At 46.8% G+C, this 23,519-nt stretch overlaps 1 protein-coding gene across 4 annotated transcripts in view; it reads right to left on the reverse strand.

Moving 5' to 3' along the window:
- Positions 1-1,184: 1,184 nt before the first annotated feature.
- LOC111941999 (alpha-soluble NSF attachment protein-like) overlaps positions 1,185-23,519 on the reverse strand; it is a 33,198-nt gene continuing 10,863 nt past the window's right edge. The window contains exons 5-11 of one of the 4 annotated variants that reach the window (XM_086871962.1): positions 22,188-22,265; positions 12,379-12,434; positions 10,018-10,102; positions 7,745-7,849; positions 4,735-4,803; positions 3,766-3,816; positions 1,185-2,334 (exon numbers count right to left, since the gene is read on the reverse strand). In XM_086871962.1, coding sequence (XP_086728088.1) covers positions 2,233-2,334; positions 3,766-3,816; positions 4,735-4,803; positions 7,745-7,849; positions 10,018-10,102; positions 12,379-12,434; positions 22,188-22,265 — 546 coding nt within the window. In that variant the 3' untranslated portion in view covers positions 1,185-2,232. The remainder of the gene's footprint in view (positions 2,335-3,765; positions 3,817-4,734; positions 4,804-7,744; positions 7,850-10,017; positions 10,103-12,378; positions 12,435-22,187; positions 22,266-23,519) is intronic. The other 3 variants (XM_086871963.1, XM_086871966.1, XM_086871965.1) reach the window with 3 other exon arrangements.

Raw genomic sequence — 23,519 nt, forward strand, 5'->3', positions numbered from 1 at the left:
CAGGATGGAATTTGGGGACCCCAAATCCATCAAATCTTTAATCCAGGGGGAATTTTTTGGGAATTTTTTTTGGGGATTTTTAGGAATTTTGGGGGGGATTTTGGGGATTTTTTTTGGGAAGGATTTGGAATTTTTTTGAGGATTATTTTGAGATTTTTTGGGGGGAATTTTGGGGTTTTTTGGGGGGGATTTTGGGGTTTTTTGGGGGGGATTTTGGGGATTTTTTTGGGACTTTTTGGGGGATTTTGGGGTTTTTTGGGGGGGATTTTGGGGTTTTTTGGGGGGATTTTGGGGTTTTTTTGGGGGGTCTCAGCACAGATCCTGCTCCTCTCCAAAACCATGAAATATTTATTCCAAGAGAGTCCAGGGGGGATTTTGGGGGATTTTGGGGATTTTTGGGGATTTTTTTGGGAAGGATTTGGGATTTTTTTGGGGGAATTTTGGGGATTTTTTTGGGAAAGATTTGGGATTTTTTTGAGGATTATTTTGAGATTTTTTGGGGGGGATTTTGAGATTTTTTTGGGGGGATTTTGGGGATTTTTTTGGGGAGATTTTGGGGGGATTTTGGGGTTTTTTGGGGGGATTTTGGGGTTTTTTTGGGGTGCTCAGCACAGATCCTGCTCCTCTCCAAAACCATGAAATATTTATTCCAAGAGAGTCCAGGGGGGGATTTTGGGGGGATTTTTGGGATTTTTGGGGGGAATTTTTGGGGGGATTTGGGGATTTTTTTGGGAAGGATTTTGGGGATTTTTTGGGGAGATTTTGGGGGATTTTAGGATTTTTTTGGGGGGATTTTGGGATTTTTTTGGGGGGATTTGGGGATTTTTTTGGGGGGGATTTTGGGGGATTTTTGGGATTTTTTGGGGGGGATTTTGGGGGATTTTTTTGGGGGGATTTTGGGGATTTTTGTGGGGGGATTTTGGGGGATTTTTGGGTTTTTTTGGGGGGGATTTTGGGGGATTTTTGTGATTTTTTTGGGAGGATTTGGGATTTTTTTGGGGGGGGATTTTGGGGGTTTTTGGGATTTTTTGGGGGGGATTTTTTTGGGGGGATTTTGGGGATTTTTGGGGGGGATTTTGGGGTTTTTTGGGGGGGATTTTGAGGAGATTTTGGGGATTTTTGGGGAGGGATTTTGGGGGGATTTTGGGGTTTTTTTGGGGTGCTCAGCACAGATCCTGCTCCTCTCCAAAACCATGAAATATTTATTCCAAGAGAGTCCAGGGGGGATTTTGGGGGATTTGGGGGATTTTTGGGAATTTTTTGGGGGATTTTGGGGGGAATTTGGGATTTTTTTGGGAGGATTTGGGATTTTTTTGGGAAGGATTTGGGATTTTTTTGAGGATTATTTTGAGATTTTTTGGGGGGAATTTTGAGATTTTTTGGGGGGGATTTGGGGGATTTTTTTGGGGATTTTGGGATTTTTTGGGGGGGATTTTCGGGGATTTGGGGGATTTTTTTGGGGAGATTTTGGGGGATTTTAGGATTTTTTGGGGGGGGATTTTGGGGATTGTTTTGGGGAGATTTTGGGGGATTTTAGGATTTTGGGGGGGGATTTTGGGGATTTTTTGGGGGGATTTTAGGATTTTTTGGGGGGATTTTGGGGTTTTTTGGGGGGGATTTTGGTGATTTTTTTGGGAGGATTTGGGATTTTTTTGGGGGGGATTTTGGGGATTTTTTGGGGTTTTTTTTGGGGGGATTTTAGGATTTTTTGGGGGGGATTTTGGGAATTTTTTTTGGGGAGATTTTGGGGGATTTTAGGATTTTTTGAGGGGATTTTTGTGATTTTTTTGGGAGGATTTGCGATTTTTTGGGGGGGGATTTGGGGGATTTTTTGGGGGGATTTTGGGGGATTTTGGGGGATTTTTTGGGGGATTTTTTGGGGGTTTTTTTGGGGGGATTTTGGGGATTTTTTTGGGGGGATTTGGGGGGGATTTTGGGGATTTTTTGGGGTTTTTTTGGGGGGGATTTTGGGGGGTTTTGGGGATTTTTTGGGGGGGATTTTTGTGATTTTTTTGGGAGGATTTGGGATTTTTTTGGGGGAGATTTTGGGGGATTTTGGGGTGTTTTTGGGGGGATTTTGGGGATTTTTTTGGGGGTTTTTTTGGGGGGATTTTGGGGGATTTTGGGGATTTTTTTGGGGGGATTTTGGGGATTTTTTGGGGTTTTTTTTGGGAGGATTTGGGATTTTTTTTGGGGTGTTTTTGGGGTGTTTTGGGGCGTTTTTGGGGGGTCTCAGCGCAGATCCTGCTCGTCCCCTGGGATGCTCCTCTTGATCCGCAGCAGCAGCGACGTCAGCCACTGATCCAGGCGGGAGATGGAGTCAAATTCCTTCACCTAAACCGGGAAAAAAACCGGGAATTCCGGGAATTCCGGGAATTCCGAGGGCTGGGGGGGATTTGGGGAGATTTGGGGAGGGTTTGGGGGGATTTGGGGAGATTTGGGGGGATTTGGGGAGATTTGGGGAGATTTTGGGGGGATTTGGGGAGATTTTGGGGAGATTTAGGGAGGGTTTGGGGGAATTTTAGGGGAGATTTGGGGGTTTGGGGGGATTTTGGGGGGATTTGGGGAGATTTTGGGGGGATTTTGAGGGAATTTTGGGGGGATTTTGGGGGGATTTGGGGAGATTTTGGGGGGATTTGGGGGGATTTTAGGGGAGATTTTGGGGGGATTTTGGGGAGATTTGGGGGGATTTTGGGGAGATTTGGGGAGATTTTGGGGGGATTTGGGGAGATTTTGGGGGGATTTGGGGAGATTTTGGGGGGATTTGGGGAGATTTGGGGAGATTTTGGGGGGATTTGGGGGGATTTGGGGGGGATTTGGGGGGAATTTGGGGAGATTTGGGGAGATTTTGGGGAGATTTGGGGAGATTTTGGGGGGATTTGGGGAGATTTTGGGAGGGTTTGGGGGAATTTTAGGGGAGATTTGGGGGTTTGGGGGGATTTTGGGGAGATTTGGGGAGATTTTGGGGGGATTTTGAGGGAATTTTGGGGGGATTTGGGGGGGATTTTGGGGGGATTTGGGGGGGATTTTGAGGGAATTTTGGGGGCATTTGGGGGGATTTTGAGGGAATTTTGGGGGGGATTTTGAGGGAATTTTGGGGGGGATTTTGAGGGAATTTGGGGGGATTTTGGGGGGATTTTGAGGGAATTTTGGGGGTTTTTGGGGGATTTTATGGGAATTTTGGGGGGATTTGGGGGGATTTTGAGGGAATTTTGGGAGGATTTTGGGGGGGATTTTGAGGGAATTTTGGGGGGATTTTTGAGGGAATTTTGGGGGGGATTTGGGGGGGATTTTGGGGGGATTTTGAGGGAATTTTGGGGGGGGATTTTGACGGAATTTTGGGGGGATTTGGGGGGGATTTTGAGGGAATTTGGGGGGGATTTTGAGGGAATTTGGGGGGGGATTTTGAGGGAATTTTGGGGGGATTTTGAGGGAATTTTGGGGGGATTTTGGGGGGATTTGGGAGGATTTTGGGGGGATTTTGAGGGAATTTTGGGGGGATTTTGGGGGGGGATTTTGAGGGAATTTTGGGGGGGATTTTTTTTGGAATTTGGGGGGGATTTTGGGGGGATTTGGGGGGAATTTTGGGGGGATTTGGGGGGATTTTGAGGGAATTTTGGGGGGATTTTTGAGGGAATTTTGGGGGGATTTGGGGGGGATTTTGAGGGGATTTGGGGGGGATTTTGAGGGGATTTGGGGGGGATTTGGGGGGGATTTTGGGGGGATTTGGGGGGATTTGGGAGGATTTTGGGGTTCCCCACGTACGGCGTCCGTGAAGGCGTCGACGTTCTGCTCCTCGTGCGCGTCCAGGATCTTCTGGGGAGGGGAGGAGGAGGAGGAGGAGGAGGGTGAGGAGGAGGAGGAGGAGGGTGAGGAAGGCTCAGAGAGAGCTCCGGCTCTCCACAGCCTCCCCTGGATCCGGGCCAGGATTTGGGGACGATCCCGGAGGAGGATGAAGGAGGAGGATGAAGGAGGAGGAGGAGGAGGATGAAGGAGGAGGAGGATGAAGGAGGAGGATGAAGGAGGAGGATGAAGGAGGAGGAGGAGGATGAAGGAGGAGGATGAAGGAGGAGGAGGAGGAGGATGAAGGAGGAGGAGGAGGAAGGAGGAGGAGGAAGGAGGAGGAGGAGGAGGAGGAGGAGGAGGAGGAGGAGGAGGAGGAGGATGAAGGAGGAGGATGAAGGAGGAGGATGAAGGAGGAGGAGGAGGAGGAGGAGGAGGATGGTGAGGATGAAGAAAAATGAAGGAGGAGGAGGAGGAGGAGGAGGAGGAGAAGGAAGAGGAGGAGGAAGAGGAGGAGGAGGATGAAGGAGGTGGAGGAGGATGAGGAAGATGAAGGAGGATGAGGAGGGCGATGAAGATGAGGAGGGTGAGGATGAGAAGGAGGAAGATGAAGGAGGATGAGGAGGAGGAGGGTGAGGAAGATGATGAGGAGGAGGAGGATGAAGAAGGAGAGGGAGGATGAGGAGGAGGAAGAAGAGGATGAGGATGAGGAGAGGGATGAGGAAGATGAAGAAGAGGAAGAAGAGGAGGAGGAAGAGGAGGAGAGGAAGAAGAGGATGAGGATGAGGGAAGATGAGGAGGAGGAAGATGAGGATGAGGAGAGCGATGAGGAGGATGAGGAGGAGGAAGAAGAGGAGGAGGAAGAAGAGGAGGAGATGAAGATGAGGATGAGGATGAGGGAAGATGAGGAGGAGGAAGATGAGGAGGATGAGGAGGGTGATGAAGGCTGACCTTGAGCAGTTTGCATTCCCGGGAGTCGGAGAAGGCCGGGAACATCTCCTCGTACCTCTGCACGGCCAGCTGGGAACAACAGCGGGAACAACAACGGGAACAACAACGGGAACAGCGGGAACAACAGCGGGAATAACAACGGGAATAACAACAGGAATAACAATGGGAATAACAGCGGGAATAACGGGAATAACAATGGGAACAACAACGGGAATAACAGCGGGAACAACAACAGGAAGAACAACAGGAACAGCGGGAATAACAATGGGAACAACAACGGGAACAACAACGGGAATAACAACGGGAATAACGGGAATAAGAACGGGAATAACAATGGGAATAACAGCGGGAATAACAATGGGAATAATGGGGAGAACAGTGGGAATAACAATGGGAATAAGAACAGGAATAACAATGGGAATAAGAACGGGAATAACAATGGGAATAACAGCGGGAATAACAGCGGGAATAACAGGAACAACAACGGGAATAACGGGGAGAACAGCGGGAATAACAACGGGAATAACAACGGGAATAACGGGAACAGCGGGAATAAGAACGGGAATAACAATGGAAATAACAACGGGAATAACAGTGGGAATAACAGCAGGAACAACAACGGGAAGAACAGGGAGAACAGCGGGAATAACAGCGGGAATAACAATGGGAATAACAGTGGGAATAACGGGAATAACAACGGGAATAACAACGGGAATAACAGGAACAGCGGGAATAGCAACAGGAATAACAGCGGGAACAACAACGGGAACAACAACGGGAATAACAACGGGAATAACAACGGGAACAACAACGGGAATGAAGGGAATAACAACGGGAATAACGGGGAGAACAGCGGGAACAACAGTGGGAATAACAGTGGGAATAACAATGGGAATAACGGGGAGAACAGCAGGAATAACAGCGGGAATAACAGGGATAACGGGAATAACGGGAATGGGAATAATGGGAACAATGGGAATAACGGGAGTGAGGGACAGGGGGACGGGGAGAGAGCCCCGGGCCTCCTATCCCAGCCCCTTCCCATTCCCACATTCCCATTCCCAAACCCCCATTCCCAACATTCCCAAACCCCCATTCCCACGTTCCCATTCCCAAACCCCCATTCCCAACATTCCCAAACCCCCATTCCCAACATTCCCACATTCCCAACATTCCCAACATTCCCAAATCCCCACATTCCGGTACCCGCGCGTTGAGGGTGTCGACGCAGCAGTGGCAGAGCGCGGGGAATGCTCTGATCCCAAATCCCCCATTCCCGATCCCCAATCCCAATCCCAAATCCCCCATTCCCAATCCCAAATCCCCAATCCCAAATCCCCCATTCCCAATCCCAAATCCCCAATCCCAAATCCCCCATTCCCAATCCCAAATCCCCCATTCCTGAATTTCCAACATTCCCAAATCCCCACGTTCCGGTACCCATGCGTTGAGGGTGTCGATGCAGCAGTGGCAGAGCGCGGGGAATGCTCCGATCCCAAATCCCCCATTCCCAATCCCAAATCCCCCATTCCCGAATTCCCAACATTCCCGACATTCCCGATGTTCCCCATGTTCCGGTACCCGTGCGTTGAGGGTGTCGACGCAGCAGTGGCAGAGCGCAGGAAATGCAGGGAATGCTCCGATCCCAAATCCCCAATCCCAAATCCCGAATTCCCAATCCCAAATCCCGAATTCCCAATCCCAAATCCCAAATCCCCAATCCCAAATCCCCCATTCCCAAATCCCCCAATCCCAATCCCAAATCCCGAATTCCCAATCCCAAATCCCCCATTCCCAATCCCCCATTCCCAATCCCAAATTCCCCATTCCCACATTCCCAACATTCCCGATGTTCCGGTACCCGTGTGTTGAGGGTGTCGACGCAGCAGTGGCAGAGCGCGGGGAATGCTCCGATCCCAAATCCCCAATCCCAGATCCCCCATTCCCAATCCCATTCCCAATCCCAAATCCCCCATTCCCAATCCCAAATTCCCAAATCCCTGATGTTCCCGTACCCGCGCGTTGAGGGTGTCGACGCAGCAGTGGCAGAGCGCGGCGCGCAGGAAATGCAGGGAACGCTCCGATCCCAAATCCCCAATCCCAAATCCCGAATTCCCAATCCCAAATCCCGAATTCCCAATCCCAAATCCCCCATTCCCACATTCCCAACATTCCCAAATCCCCACGTTCCGGTACCCGCGCGTTGAGGGTGTCGACGCAGCAGTGGCAGAGCGCGGGGAATGCTCCGATCCCAAATCCCCCATTCCCAATCCCCAATCCCAAATCCTCCATTCCCAATCCCCCATTCCCAATCCCAAATCCCCAATCCCATTCCCGATCCCAAATCCCCCATTCCCGATCCCATTCCCAATCCCAAATCCCCCATTCCCAATCCCATTCCCAACATTCCCAAATCCCCACGTTCCGGTACCCGCGCGTTGAGGGTGTCGACGCAGCAGTGGCAGAGCGCGGGGAATGCTCCGATCCCAAATCCCCCAATCCCAATCCCCATTCCCAATCCCAAATCTCCCATTCCCAATCCCAAATCCCCAATCCCAAATCCCCCATTACCAATCCCAAATCCCAAATCCCCAATCCCATTCCCACATTCCCGACGTTCCCGATGTTCCGGTACCCGTGCGTTGAGGGTGTCGACGCAGCAGTGGCAGAGCGCGGCGCGCAGGAAATGCTCCGATCCCAAATCCCCCATTCCCAATCCCAAATTCCCACATTCCCAATCCCATTCCCGATATTCCCGACATTCCCGATGTTCCGGTACCCGCGCGTTGAGGGTGTCGACGCAGCAGTGGCAGAGCGCGGGGAATGCTCCGATCCCAAATCCCCCATTCCCGATCCCATTCCCAATCCCAAATCCCCCATTCCCAATCCCCCATTCCCAATCCCAAATCCCCAATCCCATTCCCAATCCCAAATCCCCAATCCCATTCCCAATCCCAAATCCCCCATTCCCCCATTCCCAACATTCTCAACATTCCCGATGTTCCTGTACCCGTGCGTTGAGGGTGTCGACGCAGCAGTGGCAGAGCGCGGCGCGCAGGAAATGCTCTTTGGCTCCGTACTTGAGCAGGGGACTGTCCATGGCCACCGCCCCGACCTGCACCGGGAACAGTGGGAATGGCATCGGGAACAGCGGGAATGGCATCGGGAAACAACACCGGGAACAGCGGGAATGGCACCGGGAAACAACACTGGGAACAACAGGAAACAACACCGGGAACAGCGGGAAACAACACCGGGACAGCGGGAATGGCATCGGGAACAACGGGAATGGCATCGGGAAACAACACCGGGGACTGCGGGAAACAACACCGGGAACAGCGGGAAACAACACCGGGAACAGCGGGAATGGCACCGGGAAACAACACCGGGAACAGCGGGAATGGCACCGGGAAACAACACCGGGAACAGCGGGAATGGCACCGGGAATGGCACCGGGAACAGCGGGAATGGGATCGGGAAACAACACCGGGAACAACGGGAATGGCATCGGGAACAACGGGAATGGCATCGGGAAACAACACCGGGGACTGCGGGAAACAACACCGGGAACAGCGGGAAACAACACCGGGAACAGCGGGAATGGCACCGGGAAACAACACCGGGAACAGCGGGAATGGCATCGGGAACGGCATCGGGAACACTGGGAACAGCGGGAAACAACACCGGGAACAACGGGAAACAACACCGGGACAGCGGGAATGGCATCAGGAACGGCATCGGGAATGGCATCGGGAAACAACACCGGGAACAACAGGAAACAACACCGGGAACAACGGGAAACAACACCGGGAACAACGGGAAACAACACCGGGAACAACGGGAAACAACACCGGGAACAGTGGGAATGGCATCGGGAAACAACACCGGGAACAGCGGGAAACAACAACAACACCGGGAACAACGGGAAACAACACCGGGAACAATGGGAAACAACACCGGGAACAGCGGGAATGGGATCGGGAAACAACACCGGGCCAGCGGGAATGGCATCGGGAACGGCATCGGGAACAGCGGGAATGGCATCGGGAACAGCGGGAATGGCATCGGGAACAGCGGGAATGGCATCGGGAAACAACACCGGGCCAGCGGGAATGGCATCGGGAACGGCATCAGGAACAGCGGGAATGGCATCGGGAACAGCGGGAAACAACACCGGGAACAGCGGGAATGGCATCGGGAACAACGGGAAACAACACCGGGACAGCGGGAATGGCACCAGGAACAGTGGGAAACAACACTGGGAACAGCGGGAATGGGATTGGGATGAGATCAGGAATGGGAGGAAGAAGGAGGAGGAAGAGGAGGAAGAGGAAGATGATGAGCAGGAAGAGGGTGAGGATGAGGAAGAGGACAAGGAGGAAGAGGAAGATGAGGAAGAGGATGAGGAGAAAGAGGAGGAGGATGAGGAGGATGATGAAGGCCAGACCTGCTCGTAGATGTCGATAGGGAGGAGGAGGAGGAGGAGGAGGATGAGGAAGGGGATGAGGATGATGAGGAGGATGAGGAAGGGGGCGAGGATGATGAAGAGGATGAGGATGAGGATGACGAAGGCCAGACCTGCTCGTAGATGTCGATGGAGAGGGAAGAGGAGGAGGAGGAAGAGGATGAGGAAGGGGATGAGGATGAGGAGGATGAGGAGGATGAGGAGGATGAGGATGACGAAGGCCAGACCTGCTCGTAGATGTCGATGGAGAGGGAAGAAGAGGATGAGGAAGGGGATGAGGATGAGGAGGGTGAGGATGAGGATGATGAGGATGATGAAGGCCAGACCTGCTCGTAGATGTCGATGGAGAGGGAAGAAGAGGAGGAGGAAGAGGATGAGGAAGGGGATGAGGATGACGATGATGAGGAAGGGGATGAGGATGAGGATGATGAGGAGGATGAGGAGGATGATGAGGATGAGGATGAGGAAGGGGATGAGGATGAGGAGGATGAGGAGGATGAGGATGAGGATGACGAAGGCCAGACCTGCTCGTAGATGTCGATGGAGAGGGAAGGGGATGAGGATGACGATGATGAGGAAGGGGATGAGGATGAGGATGATGAGGAAGGGGATGAGGAGGATGAGGAGGATGAGGATGAGGATGACGAAGGCCAGACCTGCTCGTAGATGTCGATGGAGAGGGAGGAGGATGAGGAAGGGGGTGAGGATGAGGATGAGAAGGATGAGGATGAGGAAGGGGATGAGGAGGATGAGGATGAGGAGGATGAGGAGGATGATGAGGATGAGGATGAGGATGATGAGGATGACGAAGGCCAGACCTGCTCGTAGATGTCGATGGCGCGCGGGAACTGCTCGAGCTGCGCCGCGAACGCCGCCACCTTCAGCAGGCACTTATTGGCTGAGCTGGGAACGGGAACGGAGCCTGGATCCCGGAATTCCCGGAATTCCAGAGATCCCAGAGATCCCGGAAACCCAACTGGGAACGGAGCCTGGATCCCGGAATTCCCAGAATTCCCGGAATTCCCGAGATCCCAGAAATCCCGGAAACCCAACCGGGAACGGAGCCTGGATCCTGGAATTCCCGGAATTCCCGAGATCCCAGAGAACCCAGAGATCCCGGAGACCCCAGAGACCCAACCGGGAACGGAGCCTGGATCCCGGAGATCCCGGAATTCCCGAGATCCCAGAGATCCCGGAGACCCCAGAGACCCAACCGGGAACGGAGCCTGGATCCCAGAATTCCCAGAATTCCCGGAATTCCCGAGATCCCAGAGATCCCGGAGACCCTGGAAACCCAACCGGGAACGGAGCCTGGATCCCGGAAATCCCAGAATTCCCGGAATTCCCGAGATCCCAGAGATCCCGCAAACCCAACCGGGAACGGAGCCTGGATCCCGGAGATCCCGGAATTCCCGGAAATCCCAGAGATCCCAGAAACCCAACCGGGAACAGAGCCTGGATCCCAGAGATCCCAAAAAATCCCCAAAATCCCACCCCAAAAAATCCCAGAAATCCCAAAAATCCCAGAAATTCCCCCCAAAAAATCCCAGAAATCCCAAAAATCCCAGAAATTTCACCCCAAAAATCCCAGAAATCCCAAAAATCCCAGAAATTTCACCCCAAAAAATCCCAGAAACCCCAAAAATCCCAAAAATTCCACTCAAAAAAATCCAAGAAACCCCAAAAATCCCAGAAATTTCACCCAAAAATCAAAAAAATTCCCAAAATCCCCTCCAAAAAATCCCAAAAATCCCAGAAATTCCACCCAAAACCTCCCAGAAACCCCAAAAATCCCAGAAATCCCAAAAATCCCAGAAATTCCCCCCAAAAAATCCCAGAAATCCCAAAAATCCCAGAAATTCCACCCAAAAAAATCCCAGAAATCCCAAAAATCCCCAAAATTCCACCCCAAAAAAGCCAAGAAATCCCCAAAATCCCAGAAATTCCACCCAAAACCTCCCAGAAATCCCAAAAATCCCAGAAATTCCCCCCAAAAAATCCCAGAAATCCCAAAAATCCCTGAAATTTCACCCAAAAATCCCAAAAATTCCCAAAATCCCCCCCAAAAATCCCAGAAATTCCCGAAATTCCACCCAAAAATCCCCAAAATCCCCAAAATCCCCAAAATCCCCCCCAAAAATCCCAGAAATTCCCGAAATTCCACCCAAAAATCCCAAAAATCCCCAAAATCCCCCCCCCAAAAATCCCAGAAATTCCCAAAATCCCCCCCAAAAAATCCCAAAAATCCCCGAAATTCCACCCAAAACCTCCCAGAAACCCCAAAAATTCCCGAAATTCCACCCCAAAAAATCCAAAAATTCCAACCAAAACCATCTCAGAAACCCCAAAAATTCTGGAAATTCCCCCCAAAAAATCCCAGAAATCCCCAAAATCCCAGAAATTCCCCCCAAAAATCCCCAAAATCCCAGAAATTCCACCCAAAAAAATCCCAAAAATCCCCGAAATTCCACCCAAAAATCCCAAAAATTCCAAAAATCCCCAAAATCCCCCCCAAAAAATCCCAAAAATCCCCAAAATTCCCCCCCAAAAAATCCCAAAAATCCCAGAAATTTCACCCAAAACCTCCCAGAAACCCCAAAAAAACCCAAAATTCCACCCAAAAAATCCCAGAAATCCCAAAAATCCCAGAAATTCCCCCCAAAAAATCCCAGAAATCCCAAAAATCCCAGAAATTTCACCCAAAAATCCCAAAAATTCCAAAAATCCCCAAAATCCCCCCCAAAAAACCCCAAAAATCCCAGAAATTCCCCCCAAAAAATCCCAAAAATTCCACCCAAAATTCCCGAAAATCCCCGAAATTCCACCCAAAAAATCCCAAAATTCCCGGAAATTCCCCCGGGATTCCCCCGGAAGGTTCCGGAAGGCGCCCGGGGCGGGAATTCGGGACCCCCCGGAATTCCGGGGTTTTTGGGATTCCTGGGATTTGGGGAATTCCGGGGTTTTTGGGATTCCTGGGATTTGGGGAATTCCGGGGTTTTTGGGATTCCTGGGATTTGGGGAATTCCGGGGTTTTTGGGATTCCTGGGATTTTGGGGAATTCCGGGATTTTTGGGATTCCTGGGATTTGGGGAATTCCGGGATTTTTGGGATTCCTGGGATTTGGGGAATTCCGGGGTTTTTGGGATTCCTGGGATTTGGGGAATTTCGGGATCCGGTACCTGGTGGATTCCTCCCCTCTGTAGTAATCGGCCGCCTGCTCGTAGTGCGCGATGGCCTGGGGGAAAAATGGGGAGAAAACGGGGAAAAATGGGAAAAGTGGGAAAAAAATGGGAATTTGGGGAAAAAAATGGGGAAAATGGGGAAAAAAATGGGGAAAATGGGGAAAAAAATGGGGAAAAAAATGGGAATTTGGGGAAAAAATGCGGAAAAATGGGAATTTTGGGGAAAAAAAATGGGAATTTTGGGGAAAAAAAATGGGGAAAATGGGAAAAAAAAATGGGAAAAAATGGGGAGAAAATGGGGAAAAAATTGGAAAAAAATGGGAAAAATGGGAAAAAAATGGGAAAAATGGGAATTTTGGGGACAAAAAATGGGGAAAATGGGGAAAATGGGAATTTTGGGAAAAAAAAATGGGAAAAATGGGGAAAAAAATGGGAAAAAATGGGGGGAAAATGGGGAAAAAATGGGGAAAATGGGAAAAAATGGGAAAAATGGGAAAAAATGGGAAAAATGGGAAAAAAATGGGAATTTTGGGGAAAAAAAAGGGAAAAAAATGGGAAATTTGGGGAAAAAAAAGGGAAAAAAAATGGGAAGAATGGGGGAAAAATGGGGAAAAAAAGGAAAAAAAAATGGGAATTTTGGGGAAAAAATGGGGAAAAATGGGGAAAATGGGGAAAAATGGGAAAAAAATGGGAATTTTGGGGAAAAAATGGGAATTTTGGGGAAAAAAATGGGGAAAATGGGAAAAAATGGGAATTTTGGGGAAAAAAAAGGGAAAAAAAATGGGAAAAATGGGGGGAAAATGGGGGAAAAAGTGGGAAAAATGGGGAAAAAATGGGGAAAATGGGGAAAAATGGGAATTTTGGGGAAAAAAATGGAGAAAATGGGAAAAAAATGGGAAAAAATGGGGGAAAATGGGGAAAAAATGGGAAAAAAATGGGAAAAAAATGGGAAAAATGGGGAAAAAATGGGAAAAATGGGGAAAAAAATGGGGAAAAAATGGGGGAAAAATGGGGAAAAAAATTGGAATTTTGGGGAAAAAAATGGGAAAAATGGAAAAAATGGAAAAAAAATGGGGAAAAAATGGGGAAAAAATGGGAAAAATGGGAAAAATGGGAAAAAAATGGGAATTTGGGGGAAAAAAATGGGAAAAATGGGAAAAAATTGGGAATTTTGGGGAAAAAAATGGGAATTTTGGGGAAAAATGGGAATTTTGGGGAAAAAATGGGGAAAAATGGGAATTTGGGGGAAAAAAAATGGGAATTTAGGGGAAAAATGGGAATTTTGGGGAAAAAATGGGGAAAAAATGGGAATTTTGGGGAAAAAAAATGGGAATTTAGGGGAAAAAAAATGGGAATTTTGGGGAAAAAAATGGGGAAAATGGGAAAAAATGGGAATTTTGGGGAAAAAAAAGGGAAAAAAAATGGGAAAAATGGGGGAAAAATGGGGAAAAAAGGAAAAAAATGGGAATTTTGGGGAAAAAATGGGAATTTTGGGGAAAAAAATGGGGAAAATGGGAAAAAAAGGGAATTTTGGGGAAAAAAATGGGAAAAATGGAAAAAATGGGGAAAAATCGGGAAAAAAACGGGAAAAATGGGAAAAAAATGGGAATTTTGGGGAAAAAAAAGGGGGAAAAAATGGGAAAAATGGGGGAAAAATGGGGAAAAAAAGGGAAAAAAAATGGGAATTTTGGGGAAAAAATGGGAAAAATGGGGAAAATGGGGAAAAATGGGAAAAAAATGGGAAAAAATGGGAAAAAATGGGAATTTTGGGGAAAAAAAGGAGGAAAAAATGGGGAAAAATGGGAAAAATGGGGAAAAAATTGGGGAAAAATGGGGAAAAAACGGGGAAAAATGGGAAAAATGGGAAAATAAATGGGAATTTTGGGAAAAAAATGGGAAAAATGGGAAAAATGGGAATTTTGGGGAAAAAAGGAAAAAAAAATGGGAAAAATGGGAAAAAAAATGGGGAAAAATGGGAAAAAAATTGGGAAAAAATGGGAAAATCTGGGAAAAAAATGGGAAAAATGGGGAAAAAAATGGGAATGGAAAAAAAGATGGGGAAAAAATGGGAAAATCGAGAAAAAAGGGAAAAATGGGGAAAAAAATGGGAAAAAAACGGGGAAAAATGGGAAAAAAATGGGAAAAATGGGAAAAAAAATGGGAAAATCTGGGCTCAGATCCTGGGAAATCCCAGGGGGAAAAGCCAGGAAATGGGAAAAATGGGAAAAAAATGGGGAAAAAAATGGGAAAAATGGGAAAAAAAATGGGAAAAATGGGAAAATCTGGGAAAAATCTGGGAAAAAAAGGGGAAAAAAAGGGGAAAAATGGGAAAAACCTGGGAAAACCTGGGAAAAACCTGGGAAAATCTGGGAGAAATCTGGGAAAACCTGGAAAAAAAAGGGGAAAAATGGGAAAAAACCTGGGAAAACCTGGGAAAAACTGGGAAAAATTGGGAAAAGTGGGAAAAAACTGGGAAAAATCTGGGAATAAGCTGGGAAAATCTGGAAAAAAAAGAGGAAAAAAGGGAAAAACCTGGGAAAATCTGGGAAAACCTGGAAAAAAAAGGGCAAAACCTGGGAAAAAAAGGGAAAACCTGGAAAAATCTGGGAATAAGCTGGGAAAATCTGGAAAAAAAAGGGGAAAAAAGGGAAAATCTGGGAAAATCTGGGAATAACGTGGGGAAGTCTGGAAAAAAAAGTGGAAAAAAGGGAAAAACCTGGGAAAATCTGGGAGAAATCTGGGAAAAAATGGGAAAAACCTGGGAAAAACTGGGAATGAACTGGGAAAACCTGGAAAAAAAAGGGGAAAAATGGGAAAAACCTGGGAAAATCTGGGAATAAGCTGGGAAAACCTGGGAAAACCTGGAAAAAAAAGTGAAAAAAAGGAAAAACCTGGGAAAATCTGGGAATAAACTGGGGAAATCTGGGAAAAAAAGGGAAAAAAGGGGAAAGGGAAAATCTGGGAAAAATCTGGGAATAAGCTGGGAAAACCTGGGAAAAATTGGGAAAAAAGGGAAAAACCTGGGAAAATCTGGGAATAAGCTGGGAAAATCTGGGGAAAATTGGGAAAAGTGGGAAAAACCTGGGAAAACCTGGGAAAAATCTGGGAAAATCTGGGAAAAAATGGAAAAAATCTGGGAGAAATCTGGGAAAAAAGGGGAAAAACTGGGAAAAATTGGGAAAAGTGGGAAAAACTGGGAGAAATCTGGGAAAACCCTGGGAAAATCTGGGAAAACCTGGGAAAAAAAGTGGAGAAAAGGGAAAAACTGGGAAAATCTGGGAATAAACTGGGAATAAACTGGGAAAAATTGGGAAAAAAAAGGGAAAAAAAGGAAAAACCTGGGAAAATCTGGGAATAAACTGGGAAAATCTGGGGAAAATTGGGAAAAAAAGGGGAAAAAAGGGAAAAACCTGGGAAAATCTGGGAAAAAATCTGGGAATAAGCTGGGAAAACCTGGAAAAAAAAGGGGAAAAATGGGAAAAAACCTGGGAAAATCTGGGGAAAATTGGGAAAAGTGGGAAAAAATGGAAAAAATCTGGGAAAAAAGGGGAAAAACTGGGAAAAATTGGGAAAAGTGGGAAAAACCTGGGAAAAGTGGGAAAAACTGGGAGAAATCTGGGAAAAACTGGGAAAAATTGGGAAAAGTGGGAAAAACCTGGGAAAATCTGGGAATAAACTGGGGAAACCTGGAGAAAGAAGGGGAAAAAAGGGAAAATCTGGGAAAAATCTGGGAATAAACTGGGAAAATCTGGGGAAAAATGAAAAAAATCCGGGAGAAATCTGGGAAAAAAGGGGAAAACCTGGGAAAAACCTGGGAGAAATCTGGGAAAACCTGGAAAAAAAAGGGGAAAAAAGGGAAAAACCCGGGGAAATCTGGGAATAAGCTGGGAAAAATTGGGAAGACCTGGAAAAAAAAAGTGGAAAAGGGGAAAAACCTGGGAAAATCTGGGAAAAACCTGGGAAAACCTGGAAAAAAAAGGGAAAAACCTGGGGAAATCTGGGAAAAACCTGGGAAAACCTGGAAAAAAATGGGAAAAACCTGGGAAAATCTGGGAAAAACCTGGGAAAACCTGGAAAAAAATGGGAAAAACCTGGGGAAATCTGGGAAAACCTGGAAAAAAAAGGGCAAAACCTGGGAAAAAAAGGGAAAACCTGGAAAAATCTGGGAATAAGCTGGGAAAATCTGGAAAAAAAAGGGAAAAAAGGGAAAAACCTTGGAAAATCTGGGAAAAACTGGGAAAAAAAAGGGGAAAAAGGGAAAAATGTGAGAAAAATCTGGGAATAAGCTGGGAAAAACTGGGAAAACCTGGGAAAGAAAGGGGAAAACCTGTGAAAATCTGGGAAAAACTGGGAAAACCTGGAAAAAAAGGGAAAAACCTGGGAAAAATCTGGAAAAAAAAGGGGAAAAAATGGAAAAACCTGGGAAAATCTGGGAAAACCTGGAAAAAAAAGGGGAAAAAGGGAAAAACCTGGGAAAAATCTGGGAATAAGCTGGGAAAATCTGAGAAAAAAAGGGAAAAAAGGGAAAAGGGAAAATCTGGGAAAAATCTGGGAATAAGCTGGGAAAACCTGGGAGAAATTGGGAAAAAAGGGAAAAACCTGGGAAAATCTGGGAATAAGCTGGGAAAATCTGGGGAAAATTGGGAAAAGTGGGAATATCTGGGAAAACCTGGGAAAAATCTGGGAATAAACTGGGAAAACCTGGAAAAAAAAGAGAAAAAATGGGAAAAGCCTGGGAAAATCTGGGAAAAACTGGGAAAAAAAGGGAAAAACCTGGGAAAATCTGGGAATAACATGGGAAAACCTGGAAAAAAATGGGAAAAACCTGGGAAAATCTGGGAAAAACCTGGGAAAACCTGGAAAAAAATGGGAAAAACCTGGGGAAATCTGGGAAAAACCTGGGAAAACCTGGAAAAAAATGGGAAAAACCTGGGGAAATCTGGGAAAAATCTGGGAAAATCTGGGAAAATCTGGGTTTGGAATCCCCAGGGTGGGAGCAGAATTCCCGGGGGAAGGGAATGGGGAGGCAGGAGAGGATGAACGGGAGGGAAAGGGTTAAAAGGAGCTGAAATTCCCGGAGAAATTCCAGGAATGGCAAAATTCCCGGATTTTTGTGGCCCCGGATTCCCGCGGCTCCGGCCGCCCCCGCTCCAGCTGCTCCCAAAAAAACCCAGGGAAATCCAAAATAAACGGGAAATGCAGGGAGAAAATGGGAAATGGAACGGAAATCGGGGGAATTCACCCCAAAAAACACAGGGAAATCAAAAAAAACCCCACAAAAATCCCAGGAAAATCCAAAATTCCCAAAAAAATCCCAAAAAAACCCCAGGAAAATCCCAAAGAACCCCAGGGAAATCAACAATTCCCAGAAAAATCCCCCAAAAACTCCAGGAAGATCCCAAAAAAACCCCAGGAAAATCCAAAAATTCCCAGGAAAATCCCCCAAAAATTCCAGGAAAATCCTCAAAAAAACCCAGGGAAATCCAAAATTCCCAGGAAAATTCCCAAAAAACTCCAAGAAAATCCCAAAAAATCCCAGGGAAAGGCCAAAATAAACGGGAAATGCAAGGAGAAAATGGGAAATGGAACGGAAATCGGGGGAATTCACCCCAAAAAACACAGGGAAATCAAAAAAAACCCCACAAAAATCCCAGGAAAATCCCAAATTCCCAGGAAAATCCAAAAAACTCCAAGAAAATCCGAAAAAAACCCAGGGAAAGGCCAAAATAAACGGGAAATGCAGGGAGAAAATGGGAAATGGAACGGGATTCGGGGGAATTCACCCCAAAAAACACCAGGAATTAAAAAATTCCCAGGAAAATTCCCAAGAAACTCCAGGAAAATCCCCCAAAAACCCCAGGAAAATCCAAAAAAAAGCCCAGAAAATTCCCAAATCCCAGAAAAATCCTCAAAAAACTCCAAGAAAATCCCAAAAAACCCCAGGAAAATCCAAAATTCCCAAAAAAATCCCCAAAAACCCCAGGGAAATCCCAAAAACCCCAGGAAAATCCCAAAAACCCCAGGAAAATCCCAAAAAAACCCCATGAAAATCCAAAATTCCCAGGAAAATTCCCAAAAAAACCCAGGAAAATCCCAAAGAACCCCAGGAAAATCTAAAATTCCCAGAAAAATTCCCAAAAACTCCAAGAAAATCGCCAAAAAAACCCAGGGAAATCCAAAATTCCCAGGAAAATCCCCCAAAAACCCCCAGGAAAATCCCAAAGAACCCCAGGAAAATCCCAAAAACCCCAGGAAAATCTAAAATTCCCAGGAAAATTCCCAAAAAACTCCAAGAAAATCCCCCAAAAATCCAGGAAAATCCAAAATTCACAGGAAAATTCCCCCAAAAAACCCCAGGGAAAGCCCAAAATAAACGGGAAATGCAAGGAGAAAATGGGAAATGGAACGGAATTCGGGGAAATTCACCCCAAAAAACCCCAAGAAAAGAAAACATTCCAAGGAAAATTCCCAAAAAACTCCAGGAAAATCCCAAAAAATCCCAGAAAATTCCCAAATCCCAGAAAAATCCTCAAAAAACTCCAGGAAAATCTAAAATTCCCAGAAAAATTCCCAAAAAAACTCCAAGAAAATCCCCCCAAAAACCCAGGGAAATCCAAAATTCCCAAAAAAATCCCAAAAAACCCCAGGGAAAGCCCAAAATAAACGGGAAATGCAGGGAGAAAATGGGAAATGGAACAGAATTTGGGGAAATTCACCCCAAAAAACACAGGGAAATCAAAAAAAAACCCAGGAAAATTTCAAATTCCCAGGAAAATCCCAAAAAACCCCAGGAAAATCCCAAATTCCCAGGAAAATCCCCAGAAAAACCCAGGGAAATAAAAAAAAACCCCACAAAAATCCCAGGAAAATCCCAAATTCCCAGGAAAATCCCCAAAAACCCCAGGGAAATCCCAAAAACCCCAGGAAAATCCCAAAAACCCCAGGAAAATCCCAAAAACCCCAGGAAAATCCCAAAAAAACCCCATGAAAATCCCAAATTCCCAGGAAAATTCCCAAAAAAACCCAGGAAAATCCCAAAGAACCCCAGGAAAATCTAAAATTCCCAGAAAAATTCCCAAAAAAACTCCAAGAAAATCCCCAAAAAAACCCAGGGAAATCCAAAATTCCCAAAAAAATCCCAAAAAACCCCAGGAAAATCCCAAAAAACTCCAAGAAAATCCCAAAAAAACCCAGGGAAAGCCCAAAATAAACGGGAAATGCAGGGAGAAAATGGGAAATGGAACGGAAATCGGGGGAATTCACCCCAAAAACCACAGGGAAATCCAAAAAAACCCCAGGAAAATCCAAAAAAACCCCACAAAAATCCCAGGAAAATCCCAAATTCCCAGGAAAATCCCAAAAAACTCCAAGAAAATCCCCCCAAAAACCCAGGGAAATCCAAAATTCCCAAAAAAATCCCAAAAAAACCCAGGGAAAGCCCAAAATAAACGGGAAATGCAGGGAGAAAATGGGAAATGGAACGGAAATCGGGGGAATTCACCCCAAAAAACCCAGGGAATTAAAAAATTCCCAGGAAAATTCCCAAAATACTCCAGGAAAATCCCCCAAAAAACCCAGGGAAATCCCAAAAAACCCCAGGGAAATCCCAAAAACCCCCAAGGAAACCCGAAAAATCCCAGGAAAATCCAAAATTCCCAGGAAAATCCACCCAAAAACTCCAGGAAAATCCAAAAAAATTCCAGGAAAATCCAAAATTCCCAGAAAAATTCCCAAAAAACTCCAAGAAAATCCCAAATTCCCAGGAAAATCCCCCCAAAATTCCAGGAAAATCCCAAAAAACCCCAGGAAAATCCAAAATTCCCAGGAAAATCCCCAAAAACTCCAGGAAAATCCCAAATTCCCAGGAAATTCCCCCAAATCCTGGTTTTCCGGAGCGGGGGAGGGGAGGGCGGCGTTTCCCGGGCTTTTCCAGGATTTTTTTGGGATTTTTTTCCAGGAATTTTTTTGGGATTTTCCCTGAGTTTTTCCTGGATTTTCCCTGGATTTTTCTGGGATTTTTCCAGTATTTTCCCTGAATTTTTCTGGGATTTTCCCTGGATTTTTCCAGGACTTTCCCTGGATTTCCCTGGACTTTCCTGGAATTTTTCCCAGGTTTTTCCCGGATTTCCCTGAATTTTCCAGGATTTTCCTGGGATTTTTCCAGGATTTTTCTAGCAAAATTTTTCCAGAATTTTCCCAGGATTTTCCAGGATTTTCTGGGATTTTTCCCAGACTTCCTTTGATTTTCCAGGAATTTTCCCAGGATTTTCCCAGAAATTTTCCCAGGATTTTTCAGGAATTTTTCCAGGATTTTCCTGGGATTTTTCCCTGGATTTTCCTGGGATCTTTCCCAGATTTCCTTTGATTTTCCAGGAATTTTTCCGGGATTTTTCCAGGAATTTTTCTGGGATTTTCCTGGGGTTTCCCCATGATTTTCCCAGGATTTTCCCCAGGAATTTTTCCAGGAATTTTTCCGGGATTTTCCTCGGATTTTTCCGGGATTTTTCCCAGGATTTTCCCAGGATTTCCCCCGAGATTTTTCCCAGGATTTTTCCCAGGATTTTTCTGGGATTTTCCCGGGATTTTTCCCAGGATTTTCCCAAGATTTTTCCCAGGATTTTCCTGGGAATTTTTCCAGGATTTTTCCCAGGATTTTTCTGGGATTTTCCTGGGATTTTTCCCATAATTTTCCCAGGACTTTTCCCAGGAATTTTCCCAGGATTTTTCCCAGGATTTTCCCAGAATTTTCCCAGGATTTCCCAGGATTTCCCCGATATTTTTCCGGGATTTCCCGGGATGTTTTCTCAGGATTTCCCAGGATTTTTCTGGAATTTTCCCAGGATTTCCCAATATTTTCCCGGGATTTTTCCGGGATGTTTTCCTGGGATTTTCCCAGAATTTTCCCAGGATTTCCCGGGATTTTTCCGGGATGTTTTCCCAGGATTTTCCAGGATGTTTTCTCAGGATTTCCCGGGATTTTCCCGGGATGTTTTCCCGGGATTTTCCCCGAATTTTCTCAGGATTTCCCAGGATTTTTCCAGGAATTTTCCCAGGATTTTTCTGGGATTTCCCAGGATTTCCCGGGATTTTCCAGGATGCTTTCTCAGGATTTCCCGGGATTTTTCCGGGATGTTTTCCCGGGATTTCCCGGGATGTTTTCTCAGGATTTCCCAGGATTTTTCCGGGATGTTTTCCCGGGATTTTCCCAGAATTTTCCCAGGATTTCCCGGGATTTTTCCAGGATTTCCCGGGATTTTTCCGGGATTTTTCCGGGATGTTTTCTCAGGATTTCCCGGGATTTTTCCAGGATTTCCCGGGATTTTTCCGGGATGTTTTCCCGGGATTTCCCGGGATGTTTTCTCAGGATTTCCCAGGATTTTTCCGGGATGTTTTCCCGGGATTTCCCGGGATGTTTTCTCAGGATTTCCCGGGATTTTTCCGGGATGTTTTCCCGGGATTTTTCCAGAATTTTCCCAGGATTTCCCGGGATTTTTCCGGGATTTTTCCGGGATGTTTTCTCAGGATTTCCCGGGATTTTCCCGGGATGTTTTCCTGGGATTTTTCCAGAATTTTCCCAGGATTTCCCGGGATTTTTCCGGGATTTTTCCGGGATTTTTCCGGGATGTTTTCTCAGGATTTCCCGGGATTTTTCCAGGATTTTTCCGGGATGTTTTCTCAGGATTTCCCGGGATTTTTCCAGGATTTCCCGGGATTTTTCCGGGATTTTTCCGGGATGTTTTCTCAGGATTTCCCGGGATTTTTCCAGGATTTCCCGGGATTTTCCCGGGATTTTTCCGGGATTTCACCTTCTCCATGTCCAGCAGGTCGCTCTCGTAGATCTCGGCGATGGCGACGTGCTGCCGGGCAGCCATGGTGAAACGGCCCTGGAAAAACGGGAATGGGAAAAACCGGGAATGGGACGGGGGAAAAACCGGGAATATTCCATGGGAATAACGGGAATATTCCATGGGAATAACGGGAATGGGACGGGGGAAAACCGGGAATGGAATGGGGGAATAACCGGGAATGGGACGGGGGAAAAACCGGGAATGGGATGGGGGAAAACAGGGAATGGAATGGGGGAAAAACCGGGAATGGGACGGGGGAAAAACCGGGAATGGGACGGGGGAAAACAGGGAATGGAATGGGGGAAAAACCGGGAATGGGACGGGGGAAAAACCGGGAATATTCCATGGGAAAAACCGGGAATGGGACGGGGGAAAAACCGGGAATATTCCATGGGAAAAACCGGGAATGGGATGGGGGAAAACAGGGAATGGAATGGGGGAATAACGGGAATGGGACGGGGGAAAAACTGGGAATATTCCATGGGAATAACGGGAATGGGACGGGGGAAAACAGGGAATGGGCCTTGGGAATAACCGGGAATGGGACGGGGGAAAAACGGGAATATTCCATGGGAATAACCGGGAATGGGATGTGGGAATAACGGGAATATTCTGTGGGAATAACGGGAATATTCCATGGGAATAACGGGAATGGGATGTGGGAATAACGGGAATGGGACGGGGGAATAACCGGGAATGGGACGGGGGAAAAACGGGAATATTCCATGGGAATCACGGGAATGGGACGGGGGAAAACCGGGAATGGAATGGGGGAATAATCGGGAATGGGACGGGGGAAAAACCGGGAATATTCCATGGGAAAAACCGGGAATGGGACGTGGGAATAACGGGGATATTCCATGGGAAAAACCGGGAATGGAATGTGGGAATAACGGGAATGGGATGTGGGAATAACGGGAATGGGACGGGGGAAAAACCGGGAATGGGACGTGGGAATAACGGGGATATTCCATGGGAAAAACCGGGAATGGAATGTGGGAATAACGGGAATGGGATGTGGGAATAACGGGAATGGGACGGGGGAAAAACCGGGAATGGGACGTGGGAATAACGGGGATATTCCATGGGAAAAACCGGGAATGGGATGTGGGAAAACCGGGAATGGGACAGGGGAAAAACCGGGAATGGGACGGGGGAAAAACCAGGATGGGACAGGGGAAAAATGGGAATGGGACGGGGGAATAACCGGAATATTCCATGGGAAAAACCGGGAATGGGATGTGGGAATAACGGGAATGGGACGTGGGAATAACGGGAATGGGATGTGGG

Source organism: Cyanistes caeruleus, chromosome 38 (assembly GCF_971803275.1).
Source record: "Cyanistes caeruleus chromosome 38, bCyaCae1.hap1.1, whole genome shotgun sequence".
Taxonomy (NCBI): Eukaryota; Metazoa; Chordata; class Aves; order Passeriformes; family Paridae; genus Cyanistes; species Cyanistes caeruleus.